The sequence below is a fragment of the Artemia sp. Qi Xiang Cuo genome, chromosome 20 (assembly GCF_049724085.1).
Source record: "Artemia sp. Qi Xiang Cuo chromosome 20, ASM4972408v1, whole genome shotgun sequence".
In the NCBI taxonomy this organism is placed as follows: domain Eukaryota; kingdom Metazoa; phylum Arthropoda; class Branchiopoda; order Anostraca; family Artemiidae; genus Artemia; species Artemia sp. Qi Xiang Cuo.
The window spans coordinates 43,713,191-43,735,076 of NC_142813.1; the positions used below are offsets into that span (position 1 = coordinate 43,713,191).

The 21,886-nt window shown below is 36.9% G+C and overlaps 1 protein-coding gene across 2 annotated transcripts in view; it reads left to right on the forward strand.

Moving 5' to 3' along the window:
* Positions 1-21,886, forward strand: part of fbp (fructose-1,6-bisphosphatase) — a 46,737-nt gene that overhangs the window by 7,952 nt on the left and 16,899 nt on the right. Inside the window, exons 1-4 of one of the 2 annotated variants that reach the window (XM_089106312.1) lie at positions 1,563-1,777; positions 5,695-5,839; positions 15,420-15,526; positions 21,116-21,260. In XM_089106312.1, coding sequence (XP_088962438.1) covers positions 1,605-1,777; positions 5,695-5,839; positions 15,420-15,526; positions 21,116-21,260 — 570 coding nt within the window. In that variant the 5' untranslated portion in view covers positions 1,563-1,604. Of the gene's footprint in view, positions 1-1,562; positions 1,778-5,694; positions 5,840-15,419; positions 15,527-21,115; positions 21,261-21,886 lie in introns of those variants that run through there. The other variant, XM_089106311.1, reaches the window with a different exon arrangement.

The following is a 21,886-nucleotide window of genomic DNA, read 5'->3' on the forward strand; positions in this document are numbered from 1 at the left end:
TCGTTTATGAAGAGATTGATCCCCTCCTCAATATCTTGCTGTTTACGCTAAAGTTTGACTGTTCGTCCTGATTTTTTAAGTACTAATTTCCAAAGTACTAAAAAACTAGCATGAAGAACAAGGTTTTGAGGAGGGGACAACCACTTCATATATGGAATAATTTCCGTTCGTTTTGAGTTTTATGTTGCTTTAAAGAAGCTGGTTTTGTTAAAGTTTTACCCTTTTTTGTATTTTGGTCTTTCAAAAGGAAAAAAAATTGTGCAACATCCAAGTTTGGACTTTGCTTTTATCTGCAACAAATATGGACTTGGCTTGTTTTTACTCTGAGTCAAATTACCTCTTTGAATTTTTCAGCTTTGGCTTAGCTTGTTGTTTCACCCAGTTAGAACTTGTCTTTTTTTTTGCGCTGAGTCAGGACAAGGGCACAGCTCATTCCAAGGCCTGTTTTAAACTAGCTTGGTTTTGAACTGAGTTAGGATATTTGTTATTGCACTGGTTTTCAAAGATTTTGTTGCTTGGACTAGATCATTTTGCACTGAGCTGGGACGTTTAATGGTTATCTTAACAGGCGTTTTTAACTCCTCATCCTCTCTTCAACAGCAGTTTTTATCTTAAAATAATTTTGTATGTAGGTTATTTCTGTTTTTTTTTTGTTTTTTTTTTGTGATTTCTAATTTTTGATTGATGCATTTATTGTTCCGACCCTTCAAATTTGTGCAGTTTTACTCTTTTGGGTTCTACTGCATAATTAATGGTTTTATTCTCGTGTTTGTGTGTGACAGGAAGGGTAATATTGGCATTATTTGCTTTTGAAAGCAATGGGCAGGGCCGAATTTAAATCTTTGGCGCCCCTAGGCCCAAGCGTTTTGGCGCCCCTAGGCCCAATCAATTGTTTCTTTTTTTAGAGGGGGGGGGGCAGAGATTTGCAGGGAAATTCTAGAAAATTCGGGGATAGTGGAAGCCCTGAACAGATGGCAACTGATGAGTGATGAGCCAAAAGCAATGCAAGAAAGAGGTGATACAGAGCTCTCAGCTGCCATTCCTGGGAAATATCTGACAGTTCTTTAAGCGGCTACGGAATTCCTGTGTTGTTTTAAAATCAATTTTTTGTAAATAGGCAGCGCAGCAGCAATGTGCACCTGGCACATGGACGATAAATCACATCAGTCTAGTTTTTGTTAAGAAAAAAAAATCGCTTTTTTTATGCACCCCTTGGCATTGTGCGCCTCTAGACACAGGGATAGTGGACCTATGCCTAAATTCTAGCCTGGTCATTGGGATGATACAACTATATCTTATATCATGAAGGTGGGGGCAGGACCCTAATGTGCACTTTCACATAGCAACACGCTATCTTTTTAATCCTTTCTGAAAGATTGTGAGCCGTCCCACAACCTAGTGTCCTTATTTATTCCTAGACCGTGCTCCCATTTGTTCCTGGTCTAGGAATCTAATATTTTGAAACATTATTGCGCAAGGCAATAGGATTTGTGTGTTAGAAGTTCTCATTTGGCTCAAAGCCTCTTCAGTTGGCTCCAGTTTGTTTGGTCTTTCTCAGACTGTTTGGTATTTTTCGTTGTGCTGTGAAATACCAACTTTAAGCAATGTCTTCTGGCCAGGCTATGGATACGAATTGCATGACTTTGACAAGATATATCTTACAAGAGCAGAGGAAACACAAAACCGCTACTGGAGACCTGACTCAGCTTTTGACTGCTATTCAAGCAGCAGTGAAAGCTGTTAGCTCTGCAGTCAGGAAAGCAGGAATAGCTGAACTGTAAGTGTTTTGTGGCACATTTTATAGTGGAGTCCAATCAAGGTGGGACGAAAATACCCCCTCCAATGCATTGGTAATACACGTATATAGACAACATTCATGCAGTTTACACATATGTAAACATTCTAGATTAGGGTTTTTGTTATATTGGAAAGGTGTTGAGTTAGGTGAACATAATTTCCAGGAATGGATTGAGAGCCTAAATACTGTACTGAAAAGGCATTCTGAAGTGTTTACTCCCACTCTTCTCCCTCCCCTCAAAGAGCATGGGCTAAGGTGAACCGAAAAAAGTTTCATACTTATATTAACTCTCTGAAATAGATCAAACTGTACAAATGGGACAGCGGTGTCAATTGGGGGGGGGATTGTCCCCTTACAATCATTTGCCTAGGAATAAGGGTCTAAGAAAATATTTGAGACTCAAGTCTGTGGTAAATTCCGATTTAAGTGGTTTAAAAATTTCTATAGAATATATCAAATTTGAAAAAAATATCTTATGTGGTGCTAATTGGTTCAGGCCTATCTTCTTTTGGTGCTAATTTGCTTATCACTTATTGTAAAATTGTACAATTCACGCATTGTATAATTCAATCATTGTTCTATTTGTTAAATGTTTTAAAAGGTAGAAATTTTTTTGTTTTAGAGGATATAGGCCATAGTACTGAGGGCCATGTAAATCTTTTCGATTCCTTTCCTTTAGCCTGGTATATGACTTAGAATCACTTTTAAGAAATTGGTGCTTATACTTGTTGAATGAGTGACATTAATTTTCAGTAATATATTTATGACCAAAATTAGTTGCTAGAAAGTTGAATTCTTCCTGCTTCTAGAGTTTGCTTCTTCTTCTTGCTTGCTTCTTCTTCTTGCTTGCTTGCTTCTTCTTCGTCTTGCTTGCTTGCTTCCTTCTTCTTCTTGCTTGCTTCTTCTTCTTGCTTACTTGCTTATTCTTCTTGCTTACTTGCTTATTCCTCTTCATTTACTTTGTAACTTCTGCTTCTTCCCTGCTTGTAAGGTTTGAAAGAATGTATAAAACTGTGTCGTGACTTATGAAAAATTAAACAACTTAATTCTGGCTTAAAATCCAACTCAAATCCTCTGAGTCACCTTGCCAAAACCTTTAGTCTTAGAAAGGCTTCTTTAACCCGTCTTAATAGAATCATGGCTCACAAGAAAGGAAGAGTAGAAACCGATGTTTGAAACATCTTTCAAACTTGGGCTTCAGGTACATTGCTAATCCTGTGTAACTGATTTCCAGGACAATGAAAAACTGCTTTGTTGGTTTTGTCCTTTTGTGTATTTTAGGTCTTTGAAGAAGGGAAAAATAACTAGTGGCGTCAACGGGGTCATCCTCCCCCCCCCCCGATATTTTTAGTCCCCTCCCCCAAAATTTTGAAAAACATACTTTATCCGGTATTTCATTGAAAAGGCATTTTCATGAAAGAATTTACCCCCCCCTCCTCCAGCCTTACATTTCCGTGAATTGACGCCAATAGAAATTACTGTTTCGCGCCATATCCTTGTGGGCAGCCACGTTGTCTATACTTTTTCTTTACTAAATTGGGATCCTAAGGATTGGCTAACCGCTACGCTATTGATCAGGAGCATTTTGATCATTAAAACTTAGTGCTTTAGACAGTAGATCGGTATCTTTTAGCTAAATGTAATGTCATAATACTTTTTGCTGTTTTTGAATCCTCTGGTTTCAGGCATACTCTAAACTTTTCCCTTTGTTCTACAATCGATTTGTCAGTTTATAGTGAAAAATTGTAGTGCATTGGAAAAATCGAATTTCTAAGCAAAATGTATAACTGCAGTTCACTTTCTGAAGTTCCTGGCTAATGTGGCTTTCACTAAATCAAGTGCAAGATTTACATGCGAACCATCCACAGTTTTTACTTCTAATCCTTAGTTTTTTACTTTAGCCTCGCTTGCAAAGGACTTGGTTAAGCTGGTAAAATTTTTGTGGATCCCTAAAAAATGGCTTTTTCATTTGTCAACCCCCCCCTCCCTCCGCTAATAAGAAAGTAATAAAGCCGTTCGTTTGCTCATCATTGTACTAAGATCTTACATCTCTTGACAAAGAATGCTTAAAAGTGAAATATTAGGACTAAGAGTCTAAGATCTTACTTCATATGGCGTTCTTTTGAAAACGTCTTTCATCATTCTGCTCTGATCAGTGGTCTGAGAACAATGATGAGTATATCATCAAAGTTCTCTCATCATTGTTCCATGTTGCAGAAAAATGGCGTTTTTTGCACTTTTTGCTAACATCAGTGAGCTGTAAGATCTTAGAACAAGGATGAACTAAAGAACGGTAATCTGTGCAGAAAGATAAATATTAGAAATAAGATCTTACTGCTGAAGAACAGGGTTAATGTGTAGATGACGGTCTAACGATTTTGTGAAGATAATTCACTGTAGTCATAGGTGACATGCATGGAGGGAGGACGCCCCTCTCAATATTTTTGACGAGTTGGTAAAAAGACTATTCAGTAAAATCGTAGTGCTAATCGGCTCACTATTTAAAATCATTAAATGAAAAGAATAGAATTAATAAGATGGTTGGAAGGGGACAATTTCTTCAATTCTCTTTCTAAATTTGATAAAACGTAAATAAATAAAATGACGATTAATTAGTGATTAGTGAAGATTAGCGATAAGATTGGTGAAGACAGCTGAACATGCTGATAAAATGGATTTTTCTGCTGTCCAATTGTTTGCTAACAATGTTAGCTAACAGGTATTTGTTTGAAGGCGGAAACAGAATTGTTAGCTAACAGAAATAAATTCTCCAACAAGTATTCGATTGGTTAAAGATTTTCTCTAACAATGTTAGCTAACAGTTTTTAGTTTAACGGCGGAAACAGTATTGTTGAGAAAACTGTTAGCTAACAGTTCTTGTTTGGACGGTGGAAAAAACCATAAAGTATGAACGAACCTAGTACTGCCCACAGTAGCCAAAAATATAGAAAACGAGTTTTAAAAAATTGATTAACCGAATTTAATTGCATTTTGTAGCTGATTCAGGAATGATAACTATTGTCTCGATTAGTTTTAATTGTAAAATGTTATTCTGAAAAAAAATATTTGCAAATCAAAAAATAGCCTGAAACACCTAAAGTTTCGTCGGGTCAAAACAAAAAGTATACCATAGGAATCGCCATGGCTGAAAACAATATAAAGGAAGTTAGAGTCCCCTGGCTTGAACAACAAGGTAAATCACTTTTTTGTATGGGTAAACACCGGTGTTGTAAAATGGCCTTAAAATAAATACCCGACTAATAAAATTGGTAAAATAAGGTAAAACTGGGTAAAACAAGGTACTCCCTAGGAAACAGGGTAAAATTAGTGTTTTAGAGTTGCCCTGTAGCTACAAGACCAGTTGAGCATTTGTTTTAGTCTATCATTTTTTCAGCTTTAAATGACACTTTTTAATGATTTTGATTTTCCTGGGCTTAAAAAATATGATGCCCCTTCTCTAGGGGGGCCGCGGCCCCCTCCCCCTAGACCTTCAAATATACATTAGATATGGCTGAAAAAGCAGATGGTTTGGAAAAAGCAGTGGATAAAACTCCATCACACTATCGACTGCCCCCCTAGACAATATCTGCCCCCCCCCCTAGATAATATGCTGCCTACGCCCATGGAGGACTCTCCTTCGTCTCTGAAGGATTCGAGTTCAACGCAGTCTGTGGTATTGAGTTCTAAATTGGCCACTGAGTTCTAAATGTCCCGCATTATCTAGACCTTTATTTACACTGAAAATGGTAGTGTTCCAATTTTCAGAAAAATTTATAAAGCCATTTGAAAAAAAAAAACTGAAATGATACAATTACTGCTCGTTTAATAAGGTCGCAAGACATGAAAAAGTTGATAGTTTTTTGCTGATCATTCTGTATTTTTATCATTTTTTTTAGCTATGGTATTGTTGGAGAAGTGAATGTCCAGGGAGAGGAAGTGAAGAAACTAGATGTTCTTGCAAATGAACTTTTTGTTAACCTGCTTAAGTCGTCTTACCAAACATGTTTAATGGTCTCAGAAGAAAATGAAAATGTCATTGAAGTATGCTATTTTTTATTGTTTGTTTCTGTTTACGCTATTTAAAATAATTCGTGCGGTGAATGTATATTATGTTTATTATTGGCTTAATTGGGAGGCTCCTTCCCGACATGCCTGAAGCGCAGTGGCGGTTCTGGCCTCTCTTGTGCATGGGACAAAATTTTGATTAGCGCCCCGCCCCTGTCTCACAAAATTTTCAGGCCAAATTTTAACAAAATTGTCATTTATTTAAGAAATTATTTTCAATTTATTAATTGATTAGTAATTTATTTTCTAATTTATTTTTTCAAATATTTGATTATTTATTTTTGCTTTATTATTTTAATTTAAATATTTTAACCGTTAATATTTAATAATTTTTTATTTATTAATTTATTTTTATTGTGTTAATTAGTTAATAATTTAATAATTATGTAATTATTTTCATTTATTAACTGTGCCCGCTACTTTATTTTAATAAAAACAAAATTTCAAAAATTACAAAATGGTTAAAACCATTGTATTATTTATTGTAAATTCTGAGCCCCTAAAATGTCTGTGCCTGGGGCAAGTGCCCCCTCTGTCCCTCTCGTAAAACCACCTCTTGCGAGGCCCTGGATATCCTTGAGGGGGTGGGAGGGAGGCAAAGGATTTTTCAAGTTTAACAAAAACCTCTTGGCTCAAGTCTTTATTTTTGGTCATTTTGACCTGCTTAATTCAGTTTTGCATATTCACTGCAGTAGCTTTGACTAAGTAATGAGTGATGTGTCTCCCAAGTACAGTCACTATTTTTTATACTGTTCTATTAGCTGGGAGATCCGCGAGATATTGTTTAGCGAATATGATAAAATAATCCAGTCAAGCAGGTTCTTTCAACGGAGAATTCCTATGCCAAGCATTGCAAACAGTGGTTTCTCACTGCGTTTACAATATTTAAACTCTAGTTTCTTGAGGTTTGGGGGGATAAGGTACCTAGGTTAGGTTAGGTCACGTGTCTAATATATGCTATACTTTCCCCTCATCCCCCTAATGTGCAAATATATAGCCGAAATTTGTTTCTAAACTAATATATTTTCATTATATTTTGTTTTATTCCATTAGCATTAACCAAACTTCATTTCTCACGGGTCTCCCTGTTAATAGAACAGTACCCTATTTTTTCACTGTTTTAAGATTACTTTGTTTTAAGGGATAGTTGTAGGAACGCGACAGGTCTTCTTCTTCTGTGTAGTTAGGTATAACTTGGCAGGTATCTTATCCAATCAGAAACTTAGTCACAATACCCTGCTCAAGGGCACTTTTTTAGCTGACCAACAAAAATGTAGAGAGGTTTCTAGTCAGCAGCGAAAGTTCTGTTGTGTTTATGTTTTATGCCTAAAGTAATAAGATGACAATTGTCAAAATTATGATCTTAAAAAGCTAAAATTTAAGTTCAACCTGAAATTTTTGAAGTTGACAACACCGTACGCAATGAAAAAAAAAAATTGTGAAGAAAAAAAAACGAAGATATTTCCAGCCAGTGAAAAAGGGAAAAATAAAAATTTCGATTGAGAACTCCACTCGACCGTCCTTAGTGAGATGGCGGACGAAAATACGAGTTTGTTAAAATGAGAAGACATGACCGCTCAAATAGGCTAGTCTGGGGTAATTGATAGCACTGGTATATGAAAGTAAGAGTTGACTAAGGTAATAATATCTAGAATTCTGTCTATTGTTCTGAATCAAACAGTTCGTGGTAACGAACTGTAAGTAAGGAGCGACCCGGCTCAATAGTAGCCAAAACTCTAAAAACCGAAATTTTGATACCATAGATACATCAATAGAATCAAAATTTTATGCTGATTTCAAATATATAAATTTTATCAAGTTTAGTCTTACCTATCAAAAGTTACGGGCCTGAGAAAATTTGCCTTACTTTCCACAAAAGGGGGAAAAAACCCCTACTAGTCATAGAACTTTAATGAAAACCACACCATCAGATTAAGTCTATCAGAGAACCCTACCATAGAAGTTTCAAGCTCCTATCTGCAAAAATGTGGAATTTTGTATTTTTTGCCAGAAGAAAGATCACAGATGCGTGTTTATTTTAGTACTTTCAAAAGAGCTAACTATTCTAATTAACCGGCCTTTGTGCTTCAGGGGTTTGTGATTCGAACAAAATTTGAAATTTAGCGTAAAGAGTGAGGTATTGACTAGGAGTAAACTCCCTAATCTACATAATAAAAAAATACAAATATAGAATTTCGTTACATAATTGAATTCATAAATTACGTCAGAACAAAATTTCGAGAAAGCCATAAAATTAATATACAAATTGAATTCTAATTATTCATGTAGGGCGAGCCAAAATCAAAGCTGCATTAATTCAAAAACGTTCAGAAATTAAATAAAAAAAAGTTTTTTTTAACTGAAAGTAAGGAGCGACATTAAAACTTAAAACGAACAGAAATTATTCCGTATATGATAGGGGTTGTCCCCTCCTCAACATCCCGCTTTTTACGCTAAATTTTTTTTTGTTTTAAAAATTAGAGTTGTGAGAAAAAGTCAATCTTTAGCGTAAAGAGCGGGGCGTTGAGGAAGGGACAGCCCCTTGCTACGGAATAATTTCTGTTCGTTTTAAGTTTTAATGTCGCTCCTTACTTTCAGTTAAAAAAACTTTTTTTTTTAAATTTAATAATGATAAGAAAAGAAGCATTTTGATACTAAACTAACTGAGAAAGACATCCAGTTTGTATAACAAACCTGATATTCACAATAAAAAGCTTCATTGGTCAAGAATTGCATTGCCATATTTGGGGGGTCTAAGAAGAAAAGACCAACCTCAGCGAAAACTAGAAAATGGGGCTCTAGAAATGGTGTATCACTGTTTGGGAGCACTTCATGTGGGCTATGTTGGTCGAGGAGGCGACATGGACGCCTTCTTCAAACACGAAAACAGTCAGTATCTACCGACTTCGATGTTTGATGGCCAGATTCGTGTTGGCAACAAGACTGAACTTGCAGATGTCTTCATCAGCTTAACCCCAGTTGCTGAGGTTAACGTTCCAAATGTTACAGCGAAACTGATAGACGGAGCTGCTCTGATGCAAATGCCGAACCCAGGAAGTTCGAAGACCTTTGGAGAGTATGCAGAAAATGTGTTTTTTCCCATGATAGAGTATCAGTTCAGATATGTCGAGAGACTTGACCTCGTATTCAATGTTTACAGATTAGATAGTGTAAAGTCGTCTGTCAGAAGTCAGAGAGGCAAGGGTTCATGGCTAAAAGTTGTTCCGAACACAGACATCCCATTGAAGTGGAAAGAATTCCTGCAAGTAGATGCAAAAAAAAAAAGACTTGTTTAACCTGCTGTCCCATGCTGTCGTGAAAAGGTCCACGTCAAAACGAGTATATTGCACTACCAGAAACACGTGCATAGCCAACCAGGTATTTGAAGAGCAGAACCTCATCCAGTTTTCACACGAAGAGGCTGACGCCCTCCTTTTGCTTCACACTTTTGACGCAATCTTACAAGGACATGCGCCGATTCTCATACAAACTGTGGACACAGACGTGCTGGTGATTGCGACCTCATGCTTTGATCGCATTGGAGTATTCGAACTATTTATTGCGTTTCATGTCGGTACCAACATAAAGTACGTTCCCATTCACGAAATAGTTCGATCGCACTTTCGTCCTTCCAAACGTTTACAGGATGTGATACCGTTTCTTCTTTTATCCACCACTCAAAGAGGCAGTTCTTCGCGAGTTGGCAAAATATGCCAGGACTGACGGAGACTTTCCTTCAACTGACAAACCAGCGTTCCCAAGTTGCAGAACCGCAATTCAACGACCTTCAGCGCTTTGTCATGAAGACATACGACGTAAAACAAGACTGCGACGACGTGAGTGAATTTAGGAAAGAAACATTTCTACGACAAAAAACCAAGAACATGCAGAGACTTCCTCCAGCTAGTGCTTCGCTTTTTCAACATATTCTTAGAGCTGCACTACAGTCAGGTCATGTGTGGAGTCGCAGCCTGGAATCAACACCCACCCTTAATAGTTTTTCTGACTTTGGCTGGGTCAGATGCACCAATGGAAATTGGCTTCCCAATAAGTTAGGCTCCCTTCCGCCAGCGTTAAAAGTCTGTCGCGAGACAGTGCGTTGTAGTTGTAAAAAAGAGTGTGAAAGGAGGTGCTGCTGCAGGAAATTTGACCTTCATTTAAGAGATGAAGAGTTAACGAAGTATTTAACTGATTTTAGTTTAGCAAATGTAAACAAAGGTCATAAATTGGACGCGTCTTGGTCTCATACTTAGGCAATGTGTACTGCACGGACTTTACTACTATTAGGCGTTAGTCGGAATGACAGAACGATATTTAAAACTGCTAAATTAATTACTCACTCCAACCTGTTATATCGAGATTATTAACCTCGCGTGATTCGGAAAACAGACATTTTGTTCCGCGATCTTCGATTTACAACGGGTCAACTAATTTTATACCCCAAGTGGATCAACGGTACAACCAAGGTATATTTATGTGTATATACGTGCGTTTTCAGAATCTGAAGCATCGATTACTCCTAATCTGCCCATTTGAAGTCATTACTTCTTGTGTTAACAAAACTTTCTTGAATCTGAAGTGCCTAGCAGCACTACGGTAAAACTTAGTCTAGTTTTACGTTCATATTCGGAACTTCTGCCATCGATTACCCCATACTGGCCTGTTTGACCGATCATATCTTTTCATTTTGACAAACTCATTGTTTCGACCGCCATCTTGGATTTGAGGCACAAAGCGGAACTAAGGTACAACTTAGTTTATTTTTAAGCTCATATTCAGAACATTTGCCATCAATTACTCTGTTCTAGCCTATTTGAATGGCATGTTTTCTTATTTGGACAAACTCGTAATTTTCATCCGCCATCTAGGATTTCAAGCCACTTAACGGCGTTCCGAGGAAAAATTTTGCTTGCGTAATTAAGCCATGTTAAAGAGTATGTTCGAAAGAAAATTTCAGCTAATTTTGGTGCTTTCCTTAAACTCAGAAGTATTTTGGCACTTTTCGCCCGCACTATGATATAGTCTTTAACTAATGAATTCATGCTAGGCACACTGGATACAGAGGCGCAGCTAGAATTTTAGGTTTGGAGGAAGGATTTAAAGAATGTATCGACAAAATCGTTCAGTATGCCGACAAATGCGGACACACAAGCTAAATTTACAAGGTAAATAGGTAAATTTTGCAAGGTATTGACACGTGGAGGTGACACCTTAAACCCCCCCCCCACACACACACACATATTATAACACCCCTTCCCCCATTAGCTGCACCTCCGATTGGATATAATCGTTTTAACCGATTGAATCTTGGATCTTTCGCCCACGCAAATGAACATTCACTAAACAGAAATGTATGGTTTATTGTATTCTTTTTAGTTGTTTTGTTAGAAGATGTACGTTCTTAAAGTCACCATACATTTAGAACATTGCTGTACCAGGCGTGTATTGACAAGTATTGAAAACAAATATACTTTGACTCACTTCTGTTGCTCTCTTCACCATGGTCAGACTTAGCTGGTGGCTCTTTCCCCAAGGACTGAACAAGCAAAAATTACCTGAGGAAATCTGGTGCCATCTTCTGGACAAGTTATATATATATATATATATATATATATATATATATATATATATATATATATATATATATATATATATATATATATATATATATATATATATATATATATATATATATATATATATATATATATATATATATATATATAGTTATATATATATATATATATATATATATATATATATATATATATATATATATATATATATATATATATATATATATATATATATATATATATATATAATTTGAAAAAAACTACGTTTTCTAAAGAGTTAAAGAGGCTGAGTTACAAGGTCGAACCTTAAAACGTACAGGGATTAGGAGGCACAGTTGGGGGCTGCCGCCCCCCAAACCCCCGCTTTCGCAGCCTTTAAATAAAAAAACAAAATTCTTTCGCCCACGCAAATCAACATTCACTAAACAGAAATGTATGGTTTATTGTATTCTTTTTAGTTGTTTTGTTAGAAGATGTACGTTCTTAAAGTCACCATACATTTAGAACATTGCTGTACCAGGCGTGTATTGACAAGTATTGAAAACAAATATACTTTGACTCACTTCTGTTGCTCTCTTCACTATGGTCAGACTTAGCTGGTGGCTCCTTCCCCAAGGACTGGACAATCAAAAATTACCTGAGGAAATCTGGTGCCAATCTTCTGGCCAAGTTATATATATATATATATATATATATATATATATATATATATATATATATATATATATATATATATATACATATAGTTATAGTTATATATATATATATATATATATATATATATATATATATATATATATATATATATATATATATATATATATATATATATATATATATATATATATATATATAATTTGAAAAAAACTACGTTTTCTAAAGAGTTAAAGAGGCTGAGTTACAAGGTCGAACCTTAAAACGTACAGGGATTAGGAGGCACAGTTGAGGGCTGCCGCCCCCAAACCCCCGCTTTCGCAGCCTTTAAATAAAAAAACAAAATTCTTTAAACTGAAAGTAAGGAGCGACTTTAAATCTTAAAACGAACAGAAATTATTCCGTATATGAAAGGGGCTGTGCCCTCCTCAACGCCTCACTCTTTACGCTAAAGTTTGACTTTCTCACAACTCTTTTTTTAAACAATAAAAACTTTAGCGTAAAGAGCGAGGCGTTGAGGAGGGCACAGCCCCTTTCATATACGGAATAATTTCTGTTCGTTTTAAGATTTAATGTCGCTCCTTACTTTCAGTTTAAAGAAATTTTTTTTTATTTAAAGGCTGCGAAAGCGGGGTTTGGGGCGGCAGCCCCCAACTGTGCCTCCTAATCCCTGTACGTTTTAAGGTTCGACCTTGTAACTCAGCCTCTTTAACTCTTTAGAAAACGTAGTTTTTTTCAAATAATTTCTGCACGTTTTTGTACAGTTTATTACTTATTATTGCTTGACTAACTGTTAGCTGATCGTGTCAGGAGTTAAAGTTGGGGGCTTCCGCCCCCCAAACCCCCCGCTCTTGAACATTCTTGTGTTAAGGCTTTTAATTCCTGAATACTCAAATCACGTCGTACAGGGTGCCTCCTAATCCCTGTACGTTTTAAGGTTCGAACTTGTGACTCAGCCTCTTTAACAGCCCCCCAACAGTGCCTCCTAATCCCTGTACGTTTTAAGGGTCGACCTTGTAACTCACCCTCTTTAACTCTTTAGAAAACGTAATTTTTTTCAAATAATTTAAAAAAGAAACTGAGTTTCTTTTTTAAAGTTTAAATTCAGTATAAAAAAAATTTGCTCTGACGGTGAATCGAACCCGGGTTTTCCGCCTGACAGTCTGGAGTATCAACCGATGGACTAAAGAGACACAATTGTAATTGTTTTTTAGTTAATGGGATCTATTTTTGACGCACGCAAACTCCCACAAAACTTGATATTTGGTTTTTGGAAAACAGGGAAGGAATAATCAGATGAGCTGAAATTTCGAGGATAAGCTCCCAGGCCCCAGAAAAGCTTATTCTCAAAATTTCAGCCCGATCAGACAACGTTAAAGGGGGTTGTGGTGGGAAAAATTAACATGGGCTATTATAGGAAAACGAGGTTTTTCGTAAATGTAAATTCGGGGGATAATTTTTTCGGTCTGACAATATCAAAAGGCCCTAACAGGTCAAATTCTGCTTCGAATGAGTCCTCATTCACCCGGATCAGTTGCCAACTGTGGCCTGTAGGCGTGGATAAGAAAAAAAAGAAATGATGAATTTTAAGTGGCTATATTTGGTTTTTTGAAAACAGGGAAGTAGTGATCGGATTGAGCTGAAATTTCGAGGATAAGCTCCCGGGCCCTAGGAAAGCTTAACCTCTAAATTTCAGCCCAATCGGACAACGTTAAAGGGGGAATGTGGTGGGAGGGTCGAAACTTCCTGCCCAGTTTACCCCATGAAGATAAAGTCGGAGGAGGATGAAATTTTGCAAGTTTCTTAGTTTGAGCTTGGGCTACAAAATGCGATTACCGCCGTCTCTCTGCGACCTCTAGGACCTGAAATCGCTTAACATTGTGGTGGGTCGCCTCTTTATAGAGGCACAAGTGTGCCTTCTTGATATATATATATATATATATATATATATATATATATATATATATATATATATATATATATATATATATATATATATATATATATATATATATATATCGGCCGATTACTGATATATTTTCCGATATCCGATAATGACACAGACCCTCATATCGGCCCGATAATATCGATCGGCCTGCCGATACATCGTTCGGACCCTAATGAAAACACTATTTCATATTTTTAGGGCTAAAATATAAGAGCTGTCAAATCTGGAATCTGAAAAGCAAAGCAATGTCAAGCGTTTAATATGAAAAATAAAGTTTTCATGAGAAAAATGTTGAAATGGCTAGAACTCGTTTTAGGTTGACAAATTGTACTTTTCGGCCATCCATCTAGGGCTAAACGAAAAGCAGGACACCCCAGAATGGGATAATTCATAATGAAAGATTTAAAGGGAATTAGAACTTTAATGGAAGGGGTAAAAAGTGAAGCTTTGAATAGGATGGGATGGAGGAGGAGCGTGTGCAGCTTTTATGGTCTTAGGCGGCTTGGTGCTTCAGTGCGTTGTTAGTAGGAGTAGCAGTAGTTGCAGTAATGTAAAAATGAAGGGTTGTCGACACCGAAACTTTTATTTATTAGCAATTATTTTGGGGACAGTATTCAATAGAGGCAAAAAAAAGTGGAGCGCTTTACATTGTTGAATAAAACTTAGTTTAGAGTCCAAGATTTTTGGCTCATAGCGACAGTTTTGTTGATCACTTCTTATATGGTTTAAGCTAACACTTAGTTGTCAAATCTGTAATCTGAACAAAAGCTTAAACGTGAAAGTTTTCAACACTGTAGCCTGAAAAATTAAAAGTTATCAATGCTACCATGAAAATTAAAAGTTGGCAACGTTGTAATCTGGTTTATTTGCAGATTTATTTAATGACAGCATGAATGGTTGCAACACATTAAAGACTGGAGAGCTTTTTTGTTGGCTGATTAATTTAATAATTTATAACTATCCAATCAAAAGGCTCCGTGGTGTTCGGTTTACAATCATAGTTGTGTTGGTAAAGACATTCTTCTGTACGGCTAAAGGAAAAATGTGAAATAAGATCTCGTTGTTATCTGGAAAAATGTATAAAGAAGAATGCTGAGAAACAAATCAGCAATTGAAAGTCAGGAAGTAATAAAAAATGGATACAAATTGAAATAAATTTGTAAACAAATTGTAAATTAATTTGTAATAATTGGAAGCCTGTTTTTTGGCAGCAATGAGCGGCTGTAAGGCAAGAACGTTGTAAAGCTTTTTGATTTGTGAACTATATTAAAAACATTTTAGCCGCCAGAAGGCTTTGTGGTCTATAGTAAGGACAAATATTTTGTTTGTGAAAAACTTTTGTTTGTACAATTGAAACAGAGTGTATGTTTATTTTCAGGTTGAAACAGACAAACATGGAAAATATATTGTAACCTTCGACCCACTTGATGGGAGCTCAAATATTGACTGCCTGGTCTCAATTGGCTCCATATTTGCCATCTTCAAGTAATCTTTCACTTATTTTTATTCCAATACACCTATAAGTCCAGGCATTTCTGGCACTATTATTTTGGATTTATTTATAGTTTTTTATTGCTATTATTGTTTTTTACTGTTTTTATTGGGTTTATTATTACTTGTTATTAATGCTATTATTGTTTTCTATTTTTAAATTGGATTTATTGTAATTTTTGAACTTTAATACTAGCCCTAGGGTCAATAAAGCTGCAGCGTTTTTATATAATAATATCCGCGGGGGAGCGGGCGGGGAGGGAAAAAATTGCATTACTCGGCCTTTATTTTGCTTCTTTTTTTTGGGAAGTCCCTTGGACTGATTTTGAGGGTAGCATTACTCCCATGTCCTCTCATTTCTCTATCCTATCTTCAGATACTTCAAATTGAGCTCTTAAGTCATGTACCAATTAAGCTCAATTTTTATGTTTTCGAAATTTTACTATAAAAGTGTTTTGTTACCTCTTCGGTTTCAGTTTTGGTACTTGTTAATTAAACGAAACACTCAAGAATTATGCTTAGGTTAGATCTGAGAAAACCGGTTTCATAGCCACAAAGACAAGTGATGGGGTACTTATGCATTAGATGGTCACTTCTATATACTGCTAAAGAAGTCAAGTTTGGTTAATGCTAATGAAATAAAATAATATAGGATGAATATATAATAGTTTATAAACAAACTTGGGCTATATATTTGCACATTAGGGAGGGGGTGGAGTGTAAAGAAGACCATATATTAAATGGGTAATATAACTCAACCTTGGTACCCCCCCCCCTACACCCCAAAAAACAACAGTTTAAATACTGTAAACGCAATGAAAACCACGCTTTGCATTGCATTTCTCTATAGTTGTCTCTTGCAGTTAACCCGTCTGGCGGCTTTTTCGTGACTGGTTTCCATGCACAATATATAAAAGTGACCATCTAATGCGTAAGTACCGTGATGGGTTATAGAATGTGTTGGACTTGTATAATTTGGGCTATATATTTCCAGATTAGGGGGGTAGGGGTTTGGATAGGTTAGGGGCGCTGTCCAAACACTTTACCCCCCTCCCCTAATGTGCAAATATATAGCCTAAATTATATTATTATATGAACTAAAGGTTATATTTCATTAGGATTAACCCAACTTCACTTCTTGTGTGTGTTTCGTTTAATTAACAAGTACCTAAGTTTTGTTTTCTTAGAGCCTTTTTGCTTTAAACATCAAAAGTAAATAATCCTCAGATAAGACAGACTTCTTGCAAGCGACTTTCTGTGTGTCCCAGGATTACGGAGACGAACTTGTTTATAGTATCCCACAGTAACTTACTAGGTCTCAGATCAGTCTGGTCTGTACCTTTGTTTGGACTGTCAAGCCGACTAAGCAGGTGCGCATGATTTCTTTCAGGGGGAGGGGCTCAATAACGAAAAAAAAATTGGTGGGTAATCAACAATATAAAAGCTATATTTGATCATTCAACTAATAAGTGCCAAAAAACAAGAAAAATTAGGATTTATTGGAAAGAGACGTGGCGCTGAGACCTCCCATTCCCTGTATACCTCCTTAAAACTGACTATTAACCATGATATAATGAATAGTGAGGCTACCATACAGATGCACACAATCCAAAAGACAGACCGGAGGTCCTGAGTTGGTGCTACCAATTGTGGAGGGTTTGTTGCTCTTTACCTACTGAGCCATGCTCCATATACTTGCTTAAATACCCCAGACTCAGAGAACAAAGAAGAACCGTGGGTCAAGGTGAACCTCTGAAGTATGTCTATCACCATTGGTGTCGCGTAAAATCTCCCGAATTGCCGGAAAATCGAGTACTCCCTCGTCGACGTCAGAAGCAAGCTCCCCAAATTAGTCATCATTCTACATGTGGATTTTAGCGTTTAATATGAATCATGGCTATGCAATAAAGAGACTGATAAGGAGGGTTTTGAATCGTATGATCTGTCCTATGGACTTGAGCAGTATGTTGATTTTGATACCTACACAATCCCCGATAGATCAGTCTAGTCTTGATCTATCCCTGGCCGATCATCCTGACTCTTTATAGCTGAATGTTCATGCTCTTGCTAGCAAACTTCTGACTGTTGTAGAACAAGGTTAACCTTTGCATTCTGCTACTGATCAAGCACGAGTGACGGATCAAGTATTGCTGTCCAGAATCGGAAAGTCTTCCTCAAGAAAGGCCCTATCAAGACTATGGAGGCATATGAACGGGTCATGTCGATTTTATCAGAAATGATATACCATCTAAAAGAGGACACAACTGCTACAACACTAACAACTCACTGCAGCATAAAGCCACCTGAGCCCAATACAGCTCCGCAAGCTCCTCCTCCATCCCAATCATATCAAAACCGTCCTCCTTACACCCTCCCAGGAAGCTCCCATTTGCCTTAAATCTTTCCTTACGACATCTTTCCACTCCAACCAGGGACAAACTGCTTTTCGTTTGGCCCTGGACGGTTGGCTGAAAAGGACGATCTTTGGCCATCTGCCATCCATCCGCAGGACATCTTGTCTCGTTTTACCCCTAGAAAGCAGGATTGAACCACACTTTCGTACTGCCTTCTGTTTGAGATACGGTCATTCAGTTGGGTAAAAGATCATTTCTCTGGAAAACATCTAGCAAATCTTTCTCCGTTTTTCGGAGCGCCCATGCATGAAAGCCATACTTGACCACTATCATCATTGTAGCTTCCAATATTCTAATCTTGGTTCTCAGACGTATCTTCCTATTCTTCCAAACTCTTTTCAACTGTAAAAAACGCCCTGGGCCCTGGCTATTCTACTTTTGACATCTTCATTGCATTCACTGTCTTTACTAACAATACTACGTAGGCAAGTAAAGCTGTCCACTTGGTGGATATTTTCGTTACCCAACGTCACCTTTTCATCTTCACTTATTCCTAGTCTTAGCGACTTATTCTTCTTAGCATTAATTTTCAAACCTATTCTTGCACCCTAAGAGACGACAGATACCAAGCAAATGTGAACTCCGGTTCAATGCCAACTGTAAGAAAGGTCATAGAGTAAAGCAGAAATGACACAATTGCTGGTTTTGGTGTACGAGCAAAGAGGATTATAGTTGGATGCGTGAAAGTGTGTTGTGATGCTGTTTCTGTAATACGCCAATCATAGCAACAATATAAGGGATCTTTTGCCACCAAACTCGAAAATGCTTCCGCAAAAAGCTTGTGGAGAGTTGTTGAGGAAGCGATGCTGTTGTCAAAAGAGATACATTCCCGTCATTCAATCTGATGAGATTATAATCCAAGATTCTCGAGCAGAGAATCTTTTTCTAAGGTCTTCGTCGAATTGTCAAGTATATATGACCATCTTTAGGGAATCCCTGACTTCCCTCATCGCATGGATACTGTTCTCAGCCACGTCAATTACTCTGCTCTGAAAGTTCCTGGGTTTTACAGTTCCACGACGTGAGTAAATCAATCTGATTCAGATAGCATCCCAAAAATTGTCCTCAACTGCTGTATTGCCGAACTATTTAGCGTTTTGTCATCATTCTTTCGGCTCTGGCTTTGCTCCAAAGGCTACCCAAGGGTGTGAAAGTCTGCGAACGTCATTTCTATAGATTTTACTCATATTGCCTCACGCTGTTAAAAAAAAACCTCATTCAAATGAAATCCTTTCAACATATCTTGAGTCAAATAACCTTATTATCGATAAGCATTATGGATTCCGTTGGAAACACTCAGTACTCGTCTGCACTGTCAGTGACTCAGATTCGCAATGTCCCCTACAGTCAATCGATTAATTTACTTCCAGTGAATATCTAGTATAGACTGGGGTTCGTTAGGGTTGCTTCCTGGAACCCGCACTTTTCAGGAGAATATTAACAACACAGGTTTCTAATTTCATTAACCCTTTACACCATAGGGCTAACCTGTACACCATAGGGCTCCCGCAAAGAGAATACATGCCCACTGTGTGCATCTTTGGAGCTGCTTCGTGTAACAAATGTTCAGCCTCAGGGTCATATATGAGCTGCCTTAATCTACCTAACCCGGGTACAATTTTCTTTAAACAGCGTCTCAGGCTGGTATTTGATTTACTATTGACTAAATAAAGACAAAGATTTAGCATTGCAGACGTATGGCTCTTTACTCAGTGAAAACTATTGCGTAGACTCACTTTCATAAGGTTGAATGACGCTCGGTAATGATGTTTGTCCGGTTATCTTAGATAGCGAGAAAAAGTTTTGAACCCAATGAAACGCGTTTGAAAGTAAGAGTTAGAGTAAAAATTTAGGTAGGATCTTGATAGTGAATTCAGTATTTGAGACGACAATGATAAGCCAAAGTAAGTTCTAGGACCACGCTGATTAGGTAACAAGCAGGGAATTTCTTTATAAGCTACAATCGTGATGGGGCTAAATGGCAATGGCTACTTTGCTCACGCTCCCAAACTAGAAATCCTTAGATAAAATTAATTTAAATTTATAGGGCAATTCCTGCTCTAGCTTTGTGTTATTAAAAGATCAGAGTAATAGTACTTGAAGAAGAAATAAAGCTTTTAGTTTTTATAGGACTTAGGCAAGAGTGAATAAAGTCAAAGATCTTCTTAGAGGGAGCTAAGACAATTTGGAATTTCACAATTTATAATTTAATTCTTGATAAAAATCAAAAATTTAACAAATCAAATCTTGTTCTGCAATAAATATAAAAAGTTTTGCTTCAACAGAGACCATGCTTAGTTACTTTGTACTGCTTGTGTGCGTTCATATCACGTTTTTCTTTTTACAAAGAACCTCTTTCTTTTGCAATAAAGACGTTGAGCTATACTCTATAATATATGACTATTTTTGGCTTTCTTTACATCTTTTCTTTCTGACAAAATGTTTACCGAAAACGTCGAATTGCCCAACATGATCTAAATCTGTAAGTCAGTGTATTATTTGGTATAATTTTGGTATTTAGTATAGTAAAATTTTCTGCATTTCTATTAGAACCAGTGTTTTATACCCTAAGTGCAGTATTGTGGCATGATGTATGTGTACCTACTTCACGTAGGACTCTATTTACTTATAGGTTACACTCTAAAGGTCCTTCAAGTACAAAGGGTCAGTGCTCACGAGCACCGCGAGGAAATTTTCTCATGGGGCAAGTTCTACCAGGAGTCTTGTTTTTACCTGAAATTAAATGAGATGATACATTGCTAAATGGCAGTTCTCCTTTGATACATTACTGAAATGTCTTCTTATGTCCCTGGGACGCCAAGTGTCATTGCTACCCCCCAGCTGGCGTCCATGTCCCTACTGAAAATTTTTGGGAATGCACGAAATGTTGGGCAGTAGTGCTGAATATGTATTTGGGCTGCTTATTTCAAACCTTAAAACATAAAATGAGGAGTTTCCGCCTATTTAAAGAGTGCTCCTCTCCCGCCTCCCATCCCCCTATAAGTAATATTAACTGTGTTATTCCTGAACTTTTAAATTTGACTCTTTTAGTTGTTAGACGGTTTTAAAATAACATTATATATATATATAGATATATATATATATATATATATATGTATATATATATATATATATATATATATATATATATATATATTTCTTACAACAGAAAACAATCATCAGGACGTCCATCAGTGGAGGATGCTCTTCAGCCTGGTAATAAAGTAGTTGCTGCTGGATATGCCCTTTACGGCAGCGCTACCATGATGGTTCTCTCAACTGGCAATGGTGTTAATGGATTTCTATTAGACCCCGTAAGTATTTACGTGCTGTAATTCAACGTCTTCATTAAGATCTTAACGAAAGATGATTTCTATGTCCGAGAATAAAGTGATCCAGGATCGTCTTTCGGGGGGAGGGTGCTATGGGTGAGGTATATCTCGTTTTTTTACGACAGAATATGTGTTTTTTTTTGTTTTTTTTTGTCTTCACATTTTTTCTGAAGAGGCTGGAGGAGTCGAACCTCAAATTGTGGCCTTGTTAATATTGCAGGTGATAAACCTGGCCAGAATCAAGATTAAACCTTTGAGAGAATTCAAAATATAGTGAGATCTTCCATTTAAAAGACTGATGTATGGTAGATTTACTTCTACACTTGCTTTCTCCGCCCTTTTTTACTTAAACTGATGTTTTGATTTAGACTTTCAAACCGATCTGCCCGTTTAGAGGATTCCTCTCCCCCCTCCTTTCTACTGCTTACTACTTATACTTGTAGTGGGACGAAGTTTTTCTGCCTCATCTGGTATCCGTACGAAGCTTCTTAATGAGGGTCTCTCATGACGGCCAGTCTTGTGCCAATTCTTCGACGAACTTTAGCCATTGCTTGTCTCCTTTTTAGCTGAATATATGGAAACTGCCAGCAGGCTCCATATCCTGCGTA